Source organism: Pistacia vera, unplaced genomic scaffold (genome assembly GCF_008641045.1).
Source record: "Pistacia vera cultivar Batoury unplaced genomic scaffold, PisVer_v2 Contig294, whole genome shotgun sequence".
NCBI classification, from domain to species: Eukaryota; Viridiplantae; Streptophyta; class Magnoliopsida; order Sapindales; family Anacardiaceae; genus Pistacia; species Pistacia vera.
Window position 1 is genome coordinate 620,166 of NW_022196106.1, and position 14,825 is coordinate 634,990.

Sequence of the window (14,825 nt, forward strand, 5' to 3'; positions counted from 1 at the left end):
TGTTACTGATCAACAGAGGAAATACACATAAGGTCAAAGCTATGAAGAACCAATTTGTACTGTTGGCCAATGGCGGATCGTCACTAGTTTTCACATTTGCTTGGTGAGCTTCCATCAGATCTATATATCTATATCCTTTTTGTTTTCTGTTTTTCTTGAAAAATTAGACAACAAGCATTGTTCAACGCATGTATTACTGTTTCTTTTTAGTCAGGGTTGCTAAAAAGAACGTCTGAACAGTGTCTGCATCATGCCAACTGAAACGAGTTCAACAAAAAAACATTCATCAGCTCCATCATTTGTTCCATATTAAGAATAAAATGTGGATATTATCTGTGTGTTCCATTACAACCCTTGGCTTTCCCTTGAAAACAAAGCTTGCAATGGAGTCTGGAGCTTAATCTTCAACTCAACAATGGCCTTCACCATTTCGAACCGGCTGAACATTGAAGCAAAGATCATCAGTAATAATGTTTTCAAGTTTTAATGAGTTGTTTGTTGGATCCATTTCCTTTGCCTTCAATTGTCTGATGGTCAACATAGTTTGTAATTCATTATCGTTTCTCTTAGCTCTAAGAATTAAGGTGGAAAACATTTCCAGACTACTGAAAAGCATTTAAAACAGAGCATTTTCCTCAAAGTCAATTATGCAGCTTAAGGAAGGTTCTCCCTTTGCACTAAATTCTTTGATGGCTCATTGACATTTGCTTATTCTTATACAGGTATTGAAAATCCTCTTATTGTTATTAAGAAAATTTAATTTCCCAAGTCCATAATTCATAAAGGTTGCAACCCAGTTTTTCATAATATTAAAGATCTGATTTAAGTTTAGGTGATATTTTTCATTTTTTGTTAATGGAAATTTCTTTCATGGCTTCAACTTATCTAAAGGAAATTGAATGGGCTAGGCCCAAAGTATGGTTGAGTGTGGGCTGTTTGTTACAAGCTAAGACATGCTTCATGTGACTAAGCAAACTTTGACATGTCTAAATTGGCTATGTTTCAAAGTTCGTGTGCCCATAATTTATCAAAATTAAAGCCCTTTTGGTATGGCTACATAATGACCTTTCAATTTTAATGTAATTTATTTCTAGAATATAATTAAATTCGTTATCAACAAGTTGTTATTATATATAAGGGTATGTTGAATTTAGTTATGCTTTTTCAAAAATATGTAAAAGGGTATAGACTTCACAAAACATTCAAAAACTTATAACTACAAATAATCACATCTATCCTTGCCCCTGGGTCTGGATCTAGTATTCCAAGTCTAACAGTTTAAAGTTTAAACTATTAGACAGATCCCCTTTAATTCTAATAGACGCAAACCTATATAATGGTATATTAGATAATTCACTCGTATACAAAAGAAAAAAAAAAAACATGCAATTCACCCTTAATTCACTCTTCTATATGTAAAATATGTTGTTTTAGAGTTAAGATTTGATTAACGATTGTTAGTTTAGGGGAACATTTCTTAGTATTTGAAAGGTCCAGACTCCAGACCTTGATATTAGATCAAAAGTTCATAGTGGATTAAGTCAATCTCTCCTAATAATTGATAGTTTCTTGGTGTTGGATTATCTGAAAGGGTATGAAAGTAATTTATAAGCTGGTTACATTAAAATTTAAATTAATGTAAAAATATAAATAAATAGATTTTTAAAGACAAAAAGAAATAAAAATAAAAATAAAAAGAGGTTGGCAAAATCATTAGAATTAGACATCAAAACTTGTGTTGTGTCCATAGCAAGTTCAAAGATATTGTTGAGATTAATTTTACATATAAAAAATAATAAAATAAAACTAAAAATTTGATATTGTATCTTAATATTATTATTTTTTGTAAGAAGAAAAAAAAAATTTAATTGACTTGCAGTCAAAGGACAAAATTACCCAAAAGAAATACTAAAATTCCCAACCGACTCCCTAGCCGCTTAACAACTCTTTCTCCTTTCTTCTTCATTCATCTCCCAAAACTTCTAGTGTCTCCCTTTCCCTCTTCACTGTAATAATCAACTCACACTTTCACTTAATTAAATTAAATTTTTCCAAATATTTAATTATTTTGTAGTCAACATCAGATCTCCACCATCCATTGACAGTCTCATCAACAGTTAAAAAAATGTATTCGCTCACTCTCACTTCCACCACCATCACCACCAATACTGTCCATAAGATTTAGGATCCAAGACTTCAATCTGTTGCAACGCCCAGCCCAATCCCTACTGACCCAAATATGCAATGACCTGTATTCATTCGGACTGAAATCTTCTCCATGGAAATTCAGTTTCCTATGCTCTCTCTCAATAGCAATAATGACTTGAAGAAAACTAATATGTAAGCTAATATCTTAGTATAATTAATAATGATAAAAATCTATTTTTAGTATTAAAATAAACATGAAAAGGTCAACTAAGTAAATATAAATTAACTCATCATTTTACTAATCTTGAAGTAAGAGGGTTGGGAAATTTGACAAATGTGAGGGGTGGTGAAATGACAGAAGTATTTAAGAATAAGAAAAACCTCTCTCAGTTGATATTAATATTTTATAAACGTGAAGCAGGGGAGAGATCAGGTGAGGTGAGGATGATGAATTAGGCCTCACAATCACCGCCAAATTTATATGATTTGTGGATACAGGGCTACAGAGGCAACTCATTTCCCTCCAGTTGGATGACGATAGCCAAACTGAAGGCATTACGTCTCATAGATTGCTCCAACTGTAAGCATTTGCATAATTTGGGAAAATCGCCATCCCTTGAATTCCTATATATATCATCTCTATGTTCTTTAGCAATTGGATGCTGCTCCAAGTTAAATGCACTACCAGGTGGCTTTTTCCAGAAGATAAAACTCGATATATCAGTGATAATTCCTAAAGCAGATACCTAAACATCAAATTGATGGTCGTACTCGTACCTGCTAGGAAGCCCAAACTGAATTATCAAATTGACAGCAGCTGCCAGCAACCCACAAGCCACAGGTGATTTTTTATCATCATTTTTCAATTTTTGTATTTCTAATCTAGAACTAGATAACATTTTGTGTCAAATTGTATATGGTGCTATTGTCTCAAATGTGCAACATGGTTTCTGAAATTATTTTCAAATTTCTAAAATATAGATTCGAAATTGAACTTCAATATGCTAAAATACAGACATGCAACAGGTTTCTTTAGAAATCCTCTCTGCTTTTGATTTGTGAAAGTATTAATCTTGGTAATATATTGGTCAATGGCAGATTATATAGTCTTTGAGTTATCCATTTTGCATTACTCAAGATTTCAATGCTAATGATCATGAATCAGTGTTCAGGGTAGAAATTATTATTATTATTTTTTTTTTTTTTTTCACTGGGGCAAAGAAATTTATCAAAATAGCTATAATGCATTGTGGTCTACAAGATAGGGAATATTAGAATGTGATCAGCTGGAGAAGAGAAGAGGATTTGCAGTAATGCTTTTCATTTCTGTTATCTATATGACCTCTGTTTTGATTTTTCAGCTAAGCTGTTTCGATTTTTCTGGAAATAATGTCTTGGGAAGTTTGTTTTCTGACTACTTAAAGCAGTTAAAACAAAGAACTTTTCCATAACTGAACTTTGAAGCTTTAAATGTTAAATTTGCGTCATTGGTTGTCTCTTAAGGTTGGATGGATCCAATCAATTATGCAGCGTGTTTTAGTTTTGATGCAGTGCATATTCGTTGAATTTTACAGCAAGATGACACACTGTTACCCCCTCTATACTTTCTTCATTTACATATGTTCAATAAAAAATTATGTATCAGAAAATGTTGACTGGTCATATTTTTTTTTTCTTTATATGCAGAATTGATTTGCTATTAATACTAATTATGCTTAGAATATAAAGTTTTGTTACTTATCAACAGATAAAATATACCTAAGGACAGAACTACGAGGAACCGATTTCTCTTGCAACAAACAGAAAATGTTTCTGATGAAACAAGTGCCTAATGTTTTGTTTCCACATTTGCTTGGTGAGCTTCTACATGTTTTTATTTCCTTCTTGCTCTTGTCTGTCTTGAAGAATTAAGTTTTTATTGATAACACTAATAGGCATAGTTATTTGCAGATATTATTTGCTTTTTTGTCAAGGTTGCTAAAAAGAAGTTGTGACTAGCGAAAGGATTTATCAGTTATTCAGAATTTTCTCCATTACTGTCAACTGTAATCCTGTAAGAAATCTTTGCTTCTTAATGTCATTTGTATCATACTGGTTGAATTTTACAGCAAGATGACACACTGTTACCCCCTCTTTTTTCAGGCACTGAAAGGATGCAGGAGAGTTCAACAATAAATCTTCATGGATACAACCTGCACAATGGATACAACTCCGAGTGCAATTTGTAATTGTATTGCAGAGGATGGTCTTGGTCAACCCTCAGAATCAATCTTGTTATCTCCAAGAATATCCTGTGATACAACCTAAACAATGGAAAAAATCCATTTTTTATTTTCTCTTCTAGGAGAATTTGGACACAACTCTAATGTGTTCTGAACAGTTTCTGCATCAACAAAAAACATTCATCAGCTCCGTCATTAATTTGTTCCATCAAACAAGATGCCCTTGTCCGCAGGCTATGGAATATGCACATTCATCTTCAAGGTTAACCATGGATTAGTCTCAAAGAGCAGAATTACAACCCTTGGCTTTCCCTTGACGACAAGCTTTCATTCAGGCAATGGAATTTGGAGCTTCTTGTGTTCCAATCATGTCAGGATGCAATTTTCCCTAAATTCTGTCTATAAAATCCTTTGAGCCCATTAATTAATTACCTAGTATAGTTGTTAATAGGACTTTCTATTCATGGCTTTAACTTTCAATATGAAAGAAAATATTTATTGTCTTAAAGCAGTATGTTGCTGTACAATCGAAGGGTATATGATTAATTAAGCCATTAGACATCCTCCACGGCTTGCTCACAAGAAAAAATCAATATGTTGGTTTCTGAATTCTTTACGGCCCATCAGTACTCTATAAAGATTAGAGAACTCAATTAATTTTATTCCAATTGCGTCCTCTAAAATTTACATGTTTAAATTTAATCCATTCGGGTTGATTTATATAGACATCCTCCATTCTTGAATAAGATTAATTTGGGTCCCATACATGGAAAAATTTTCTAAAATTTTACTGATTGAAAGAGCATCTTTTGACCAATTTTCTTCTTCTTTTTCTAAACTAATAACACATCATAATTGATGGACAAAATTGTTTTGAAAGAAGGGAAGGTAGGCTCAAAAGCTATGTGAAATACATTAGTACTTGGCTTAAAGTTAATCCAGTGGGGGACAAAATAATTTTGAATGAAAGGACCGGTGGGCCAAAAGTCATGTGATAAATATCAGTACGTATTATTGCTATCCAACAAGATGGGTGGGGTATACCAGGTTTATCTTCTCAATCATTCATGATAAATTCCGGATAATAAAGCTTACAATAAAATAATTTTCAGCAAAATTGGTGCCAAAACATGAAAGATCAAGTGCTAAGTTCTCTTTACATGAATAAACGTCATGGGCTGTTCAGTATAAAACATGATTATCTATCAAACTTCCCTAGTTTCATCTCTCCGGTTTTTTTTTTTTTTTTTTTTTCCCTTCTTGAAAGAAGAAAGAAAAAAAAAGAAAACTGGTGCCAGAAATTTATGAGAAAACTGGTTCCACGTACTGTTTTCAGAACGTGGATGAACTTTAGCCAATTATACAATTTATTTCTTGTGGATAGCAAGCTGTGGTAAGACAAGTGTGCTGGACCATTAATTTGCTTTTTTTGTTTTTCTTCTTAGAATTATTGCTATCCAACAAGATGGGTGGGGTATATCAGGTCTATCTTCTCAATCATTCATGATAAATTTACTAAATTAGAGTATGGAGTGTGTAAAAAATCTTGGAAACCAAAAAATCAAATCATAACATTGAAAATTCCGGATGATAAAGCTTACATGACTTACAATAAAATAATTTTCAACAAAATGGGTACCAAAACATAAAAGATCAGGTGCTAATTTCTCTTTACAAGAATAAATGTCATGGGCTGTTCAGTATAAAACATGATTATCTATTAAACCTCCCTAGTTTCATCTCTCTCTCTCTCTCTCTTTTATTTTTTATAAAGAAAAAAAGAAAGAAAAAGAAAACTCCAGAAGATACGGGCAAAAATTTATGAGAAAATGTCGATTATATTCTATCGATTAGGCTACAAAAGTAGCAAACAAACATTTTCGAAAATGCTATAATGATTTTAAAACACCAGCTCATTGGTGAATCATGGGTGTTTGAGAGAAAAATTAAGCTTACTATAAATTAGACAGTAATGGTCAGTTCATTATTTCTTCACTTAATTTATTCATCTTTAATTTATGTGATTGTGTCCCTGCTTTTAACAATATGGTGTTTCTATTTTTAAGAAGGCCTATATATTGGTTTTTGAATTCTTTACGGCCCATTAATACTCTATAGAGATTAGAGAACTCAATCCATTCGGGGTCGATTTATGTAGACAACATTTCAAAGAGAAAGATGCTCTTTCGATCACTAGAAAATTATAGAATTAATTAAAATTGACTTAAGTCAATGCATATATATATAACAATTAAATTATGATTTATATACAGCCTCCATTCTTGAATAAGATTAATTTGGGTCCCATACATGGAAAAATTTCCTAGAATTTTACTGATTGAAAGAGCATCTTTTGACCAATTTTCTTCAACTAATAACACATAATGTTTTGGAAGAAGGGAAGGTAGGCCCAATAGCCATGTGAAAGAAAAGAGTGGGGGACAAAATAATTTTGAATGAAAGGGATGGTAGGCCCAAAGTCATGTGAAAGGACGTTCTATTTTCAGAAGATGAGTCAACTTTAGTCAATTACACAATTTATTTCTTGTGCAATTGCCATATGCTTTCGGATTATTTAAAACACCCTGAGGTTTGGAACAATTTATAAACCCCCTACCGTTAGTAACCCTTCTTCGTTAGTTTTGACAGAATTTTGTTAAATGACATTAATATCCTTCTGCCCAAAACAAGTCTTCCACACCCCCCCCCCCACCCCCCCCCCCCCCCCCCCCCTCCCCCCCAAAAAAAAAAACCCTCGGCCTAGCCGAATTCCCTCACTCTTTTCGCATTTTATCAAGCCAATACTTACATAGAATTTCACAGTTTGAATTTTGTAGGATTCTACTTGCTTTTCTAAGAGAACTCCCCTTGCATTATTTCAACAAGAGTACAATACAACGAATTGCATGTATGTATTGTTCTTATGGCCGTTATTTGAAAGTTAAATCTATTGAATAATTTGAAATTTCATGTACAATTACTTGGAAATAGTTTTTTTAAGTGGTTTAATTTGTCTTTTTTTTTTTTTTTTTTTAATTTATCTTTGTTGGGTTTTCTATAAGAAAAATTATAAATTGTTTATGTATAATTTAAATTTTAGGTACGATTAAAAAGAGAGTTTTGTAAGTTGACTAATTTAAATATTTACTTTTAACTTATAAGTTTGGGAGATTTTGAGACGGCCGGGCCAATGACATCCAGGTTGGGAGGGAGAGAGGACTAGCAGTTGTGGGGTATGGGGTTTGATACAAGTGGCGACAATGGGTTAGAGAGGGAGAGAGGGGCGGTGACTATGGGTGATAAAGAGGGAGATTGTGGGATATGGAGGGAGAGAGGAGCCGCGATGTGGGTGAGTCATGAGTGGGTTAGGTTTAGAAGTTTTTTATTTTTTCATGAATTGTTGATAATTATGTAATTTTATGATAGACTAACACAGCCCAGCCCCCTCCCCTACATGTTAGACATAATATATAAAATTAATAAATTATATAAATATTACAAATTGTTATATTTAAAAAAAAATTGAAACTAAAAAATTTGAAAAAGTTAAAAATAAAAAATTTGGAAAAATTGAAATATCTAAATAAAAAAATATATATATTGCAAAACTTTAGAAAGTTAAAAAAAATTAAAAAAATCTAAAAAAAAAAAAAAAAAAACACGACTGATAAGTTGGCAGTTGCACAAATATTGTTTAGATTTTGGCTTTTTTTTTTAGTTGTTTTTAGTATTTTTTTTTTTTTAAGTATTCTTAATTTTTCTAAATTCTTAAAAGTATTTTAAATTTCCTTTTATTATTTAAATATTTGTAATTTTAGGTTAAGGGTTTGTATTATTTAAGAATTTAAAAAAGAAAATTGTTATTTTACTTTTTCTTTAAATTTAAAAATGAGTTGATAATCAATTTGAGGGTAAAATAGTCAAGTTTAAAATATAATTAGTGTAAATAAATAACCGTGTTTGGTCAAAATTAATCAACTCTCATGGTTACCAAGAATAAACTTATGGCAGGGGGTTTATGTGGTAATTTCTGGGGGTTTTGATGTCAAAGTTTTAGTTTGCGAGCTTCGGGGTGCAATAGTATTAAAACTTAATAAATATAAAACTTTATCTTTTACCCTTTATCATGTTAAAGCTAACTATTTGACGGCAAAGAGTTGAACGTAATTACTAGTACCTGAGGGGATTTATGGTTTTCGGCAAATCTCGGGGGGTTTAAAAAAAATTCCAAAATTAATGATAACAGTCACGTTACTTTCACACATATTGGAAAAAAAAAAAAAAAAATTGAAAAATACATTTCAATATTAAACGCGGTTGGTTGACTTCTGCAATCTGCAATAAAGTTTAGGATAATATATGTATGGATGGCAGCATTCACTATCATAACACAAAGGCATACGAAACAAATATCTCCATTTCTTCTCTTTCATATTATTGATCATATCTGAATAGTGAATATGGCTGAAGCAATTGTTTCGGTTTCCTTGGAGCTGCTGGATTCAATTCTACTTCCAACTGCTAGCTTCATAGCAAAACAGGTGAGGCTAGTGGGAGATGTTGACGAAGAAGTAGAAAAGCTTAAGAACAATCTTCAAGCCATTCAAGCTGTGCTACTTGATGCTGACCAAAAACAAATGAAGAATAAAGCTGTGAGAGTTTGGTTGAATCGGCTCAAAGACGCATGTTATGACGTGGAAGATGTGTTGGATGAGTGGAACACTGAAATCATGAAACTGAAAATTGAGGGAGGTTATGCTCATAATGCTCTTGCTCCTAAGAAGAAGGTATGTTGCTTTTTTCCCTCTCCTTGCTTTGGCTCTAAAGAAGTTGTTTTACGTCGTGACATTGCGGTTAAGATAACAGAGATAAATAAAGAGCTAGATGCTATTGACAAAGAAAAAGATCGTTATAATCTTAATGTCCTTCCAGCTAATGAGAGACCTGATTATCAGTCAATGCAAACTACTTCTTTTATTGATGTATCTGATATATGTGGTAGAGATTATGAAAAGAATAATTTAGTACGCAAGTTATTGTGTGAGAGTAGTGAACAACGCCTCCAAATCATCTCACTTGTAGGGATGGGAGGAATTGGAAAAACAACTCTCGCTCAGTATGCCTACAATAATAATGAAGTGAAGAGCCATTTTAATGCAATAATGTGGGTGTGTGTATCAAATCCTTTTGATGAGTCTAGGATCGCTAGAGCGATCATTCGATCTCTAGAAAGTTCTAATACTCCTATCGAAGGAGATCTACAAAATCTCCTTCAACGTATTCATGACTCTATTGTGGGTAATAAATTTCTTCTTATTTTAGATGATGTGTGGAATGAAGATTACAATAAATGGGAACCGTTCTATCACTGTTTGAAGAACGATCTCCATGGAAGTAAAATTTTAATTACCACACGTAAAGAGTCAGTTGCACGTATTATGAAGTCAATTGATATTATCAACGTTGAAGAATTGTCCTATGAAGAGAATTGGGAACTATTTAGGAGGCTAGCTCTTCTTGAAAGACCTACTCATGAGTGTGAAAAATTAGAAGAAATTGGTAGAGAAATCGTTAAGAAGTGCAAGGGGTTACCTCTTGCTACAAAAACCATCGGGAGTCTTTTGCAGTTTAAGAGGAGTAGAGATGAATGGCAACGTATTTTACATAGTGAGATGTGGAAATTAGAGGAGATTGAAAATGGTCTTCTATCCCCTTTGATGTTGAGTTATAACGATTTGCCATCCTCGATAAGAAAATGTTTCTTTTATTGTGCTATCTTTCCAAAAGATCACGATATAATAAAAGATGATTTAATTAGATTATGGATGGCACAAGGTTATTTGGGGTTAGAAAAAGATACAAAGTTAGAGACAATAGGTGAAGAGTATTTTCACCACTTGGCAACACGATCTTTCTTCCAAGAATTTTCAAATTTTAAAGATTTTATATGGAACTGTAAGATGCATGATATAGTGCATGACTTTGCTCTATTTTTGAGTAATGGTGAGTGTCTTGCTATAGAAGTCAATATTGGTGATAATAATCCGTTTATAAACTCTTCTAACAAAAATGTTCGTCATTTATTTTTGAAGGTTAATAAAGGAGTTCTATTTCCCATGTCAATTTGTAGTATCAAAAGTCTACGTAGTCTCATCATGTTTCATGATGGCAATGCATTGTCCAGTGATGTTTTACAGAAATTATGTGAATTGACATGTTTAAGATCATTGATGTTCCATGGATTTAAAGTTGTTGAAGAGATTCCAAAAGAAATAAAAAAATTAATTCATTTAAGATATCTCAATCTGCATGGGCAATTTATGGTAAAGTTACCAGAAAGTTTGTGTGAATTATATAATTTGCACACTTTAGACATTAATGATTGTCGTAGTATAGTTGAATTACCTCAAGGGATAGACAAATTAGTAAATTTGAGGCGATTAAGAAATGTTTGGAGTCACGGACTACTTTACATTCCGAAAGGGATTGCTAAATTAACTGGTCTTCAAACATTGAGCGAATTCGTTATAAGTAGTGAAGGTGATAATGACAGCAAAGCATGTAGTCTCGAAGGATTGAAATTTTTGAATAATCTTGAAGGGAGCCTTACAATAAGAGGGTTGGGATTTGTGAAATTTGCGAGTGATGGTAAAATTAACCAAGTACTCGCGAATAAGGAAAACCTCACTCGTCTGAATCTGCAGTTTTATAAGAGGAAAAAGGGGCCGACGGTTTGGGTGGAGATAACTCCTGGAGGAGGGGTATCATGTGAAGATTATGAATTAGTCCTCGAAGCCTTACTACCACCTCCAAAATTAGAGATGCTGCAGATAGAATACTACCGAGGCAACACTTTTCCTTCCACTTGGATCACGTCATTAACCAAGCTGAAGTCTTTACATCTTTGGCATGTTTCCAATTGTAAGAATTTGCATCCATTGGGGAAACTGCCATCCCTCGAAAGACTTACATTTTTTTTTATGGAAGATGTGAAAAAAGTGGATAATGTGTTTTGGGGAATGGAAAGTGGAATCTGTTCGTCATCTTCATCAACTTATTTCTTCCCCAAATTGGAAGAACTTAAATTTTGGGATATGAAAGAATGGGGAGAGTGGGACAACGACAATGCAAAGAAGGGAGTAGATAAGGAACATATTACATTCATGCCTTGTCTTGCTACCTTGGATATTTACAACTGCCCCAAATTAAAGGCACTTCCAGACAGCCTTCTCCAGAGAACAGCACTCAAAGAATTGAACATTTCTGGGTGTGATATTCTACGTGAACGATACAAAGAGGGTACAGGAGAGGACTGGCACAAGATCTCTCACATCCCTAATATCAAAATCGATGAATGGGTCAAACGGCAGCAATAAACATCAACCCGCTAGCCACAGGTAATAACTTATGTATACTCCTTGTTATTACTTCGAATCTACGAACTACGTTACTTTTTTTTAATCAAATTATTGTTATATTATTGTCTGGACAAACACTACAAAACTTATCTTGTCAATTTCTTCTTTAATATTCTATCACTCCATCTTATTATCATTTTTAACAAATTACTTATTGTAAATGTTAAGGTTACTGGGTACTGTTATTTCTGCTACGAAATTTACTTAAAATGCTTTAATTAATACTCAATCAATGTAACAGGGGTTGATTCATTTCAGAGGTACAAATTTATGAGTCTTGGATCATTGCTTACAAGACAGAGGATAGCAGTAGCACAAGGTGACCAGCTCTCTGTTTCTTTGTGAAGTTTAATAGTCACCCCAGAATAACATCCTTAATTTTGTCTTAGGTGGAGAAAAGAAAGTACGCAGTTTAAGGCTAGTCAAAAGCAGTTACAAAAGGTGCATTTTTCTGTACTTTTGTTAGTCCTACCTTTGGATTGATCATGCAGCTTGATGGCTCTTTGAGGTTTGCTTATGCTTATATGGATATTAAATTACTCTTTGTTTCCTTTTTGTCCCTTTTTTCTTTTTCTTTTTTTTTTTTTTTTTTTTGGGTGCAGAGAAGCAACTTTAACATGATGTCATTAAACATTTCTTAAAGAATCAACGTCATACAATATACCTGATTAAAGAAGTACTGTTTTCGCTTTTCTTACCTGTCTGACTTCAGGTTGGTAAGGTCAATTTTTATCTTTATTTTTTGGGATGAAATCTTTGGAAAGCTTGTCTCATCTGTATTTTTTCTTCATATCTCCAATTACCAGATCCAAAGGATGAGGGAAGAAAATGAAGAACTATAGTAATGTTATGACTTAATTCGTCTGCAATTGGATGCTGTCCCAAGTTAAAGACATTGTCAGGGCGCCTTTTTCCAGAGGATAACACTGAAACCAAGCAGGTAATGAGTCTTTGATTTATCCATACTTCTATCACTCCTGATTTCAGTGCTAGTAATCAGGATTTAATGCATTGTGGTCTACAACGGAGAAGAGCAGAATGTGAGCATAGCTTAGGAGAAATATATAGCATAACTTTTCATAAATTATTGATTTACTTTTTAAGTGCAACTATTACTTTTTATACTTTTAACCCCAAAACAAATATACAACCGAGGAGAAGTGATTAGGCTTACAGAAGAAGTCCAAATACACGAAAATGGTTACAATAGTCCCAGCACTGAGAGCCTGTAGAACCACAAGGTGGCATGGTTTCCCATGTCACGGCAACGTAAGCAATAGCTATAAAGGAAAAGGCCATCCACAAGAGCCTGTGAGTAATCAATGTTGTTGCTTACTGTAAGATGTGAACGCAGAAAGATGACAAGCTATCAGACTGAACAGCAGCAATGCATAAAGTGTGAAAAATGCAATGTTGTTGCTTACTGTAAGACCTTAAAAGTTGTTCTGCCACTGTTGATACCCTTCAATGGCCCCTCCTGCAGGACTCAACCAAGGGTTTGTGCCTGCGGCAACCAAAATTGCCACCATTATAATTGAGTTCCGGGCATTTGAAAGTGCAATCTGTATATCTCATATAGCTTTGCTTTTTTGGAAAATTTTCAAAAGTTTTCTCAGTTCTCTTCTGTGTCTATCACTCAAGGTCCTGAATTTTTTCAGATTGCACAAATCTTTTTCTTCTGTCAAGGTAACTGGTTCTAATTGCTTATCATCTTGAATTTCTGGTTTCTTTAGGATGGAAGCTGAAGCAACTCCTCTCTTCATATTGGTTCCATGCTTGATGTAGGCAAGAAACCACAAGATTTGTTGATATGCTTGCGTCGAGGCCAGGTGGTGAGCATATCCGGTTTTTGTTTCTGGATATGTTTTTTCATTAGGGTGCTGTCACGACTGTCATATTTTTCTGATACTTTTCTAGATTTGGCTGACACACTTGAGCTTGATGTAGGCACAATTCCTGGCTGCTTGCAAAGTTGGAAGTCTAAGGGCAGTTCACACTGTTGCCCATATCAACCCTTTGGAGTTTTCAAGCATCGGCAGTTGAGAATGTATTTCTGTGACCCCTGTGAGAGAGTTGCCAATTCTGTGCTTCTTTAATTTACCAGCAGCTGCTCTTAAGGCTTTCTTAAACTGCTTGCTTTCATCATCATTTCTAGCATCACTTCTGCAAAGTGCAATGTGGAGTGACCATTTTCATTGTATTGCAGAGTAAGGTATTGGTGAACCCTCAAGAACAATCTTGTTATCTCCAAGTATCCTCTGCTACAAGCACAGTGCAATGTATTTCTGTGTTACCTGTGTGCCCCGTTGATGTGGCAACATGTAGAGCAGTTAAATCATCCTCATCTTCTTAAAATTCCATTAGCCAGGTTGCTTCATCAAGAGCTTCACCACATCAAGATACCCTTTCTCTGCAAGCTATGAAAATGCACTTCCGTTATCATGGTTAAGCTTAATAGTTTTCCCTTAACAATAAGCTTCATGCAATGGAGTCTCAAGCTTCTTGTTCACAGTTGCAACCATTTCAGGATGAAGCTCAGTGATATCCTTTACCAATTGGTTGTGCCTGAACCTGGACGACAGCTTCAACACCGTGTTCAGGTGATAATCAGTTCTTTGTTCCAGAATTCCTTTGTTGCCTTGAACTAAATTCACAAAAGCAGCTATATCATGGTTGCAAACTGCCTCAAGAAGCCTTGAGTTTATTTCCTTTTTCTTAATTACCTCTGCTTTCTAATGCTTCTAAACAAATTGGTTAGTTATAATTGTTTACCTCTCTCTATTCTTTTTTATTTACTTTTAATACTATTGGCCAATCACGCAAACTTCACAGCGTCTCTTGTAATTAACAGAAAATGCATCTGATGAAGCAAATGCCCAATTGATGTCTTGTTCAACTTGGTGAGCTGACATGAGATCTACATTTCTATTTCATACTAGATGTTATTGATAATAGGCATTGTACTATTCATATTTTTCCATTTACAGACAATGTTTCTAAAAAGAACTTGTGTTTAATGAAAGGAAACTTAAAGATT

At 33.8% G+C, this 14,825-nt stretch overlaps 1 protein-coding gene and 2 long non-coding RNA genes across 4 annotated transcripts; all 3 read left to right on the forward strand.

Annotated features, from left to right (window-relative positions):
- Positions 1 to 8,830: 8,830 nt before the first annotated feature.
- Positions 8,831 to 11,746, forward strand: LOC116135134 (disease resistance protein RGA2-like). Its single transcript, XM_031420839.1, has one exon. The coding sequence runs from the start codon at positions 8,831 to 8,833 to the stop codon at positions 11,744 to 11,746; it is 2,916 nt and encodes a 971-aa protein (XP_031276699.1).
- Positions 11,747 to 12,053: 307 nt separating this feature from the next.
- On the forward strand, positions 12,054 to 12,454 carry LOC116135086. Its single transcript, XR_004128837.1, has 3 exons — positions 12,054 to 12,107; positions 12,178 to 12,229; positions 12,391 to 12,454. It is a non-coding gene; the product is annotated as an uncharacterized LOC116135086 (long non-coding RNA).
- A 920-nt stretch (positions 12,455 to 13,374) lies between these two features.
- On the forward strand, positions 13,375 to 14,821 carry LOC116135149. Of its 2 annotated transcripts, XR_004128849.1 has the most exons (4): positions 13,375 to 13,429; positions 13,522 to 13,620; positions 13,736 to 14,388; positions 14,640 to 14,821. It is a non-coding gene; the product is annotated as an uncharacterized LOC116135149 (long non-coding RNA). The 2 variants fall into 2 exon arrangements; XR_004128848.1 differs by having other exon boundaries at positions 13,736 to 14,821.
- Positions 14,822 to 14,825: the final 4 nt, after the last annotated feature.

Coding starts and splice junctions, on each gene's coding strand:
- LOC116135134 (XM_031420839.1), top strand. CDS start 8,831: ATGGCTGAAGCAATTGTTTCGGTTTCCTTGGAGCTGCTGGATTCAATT.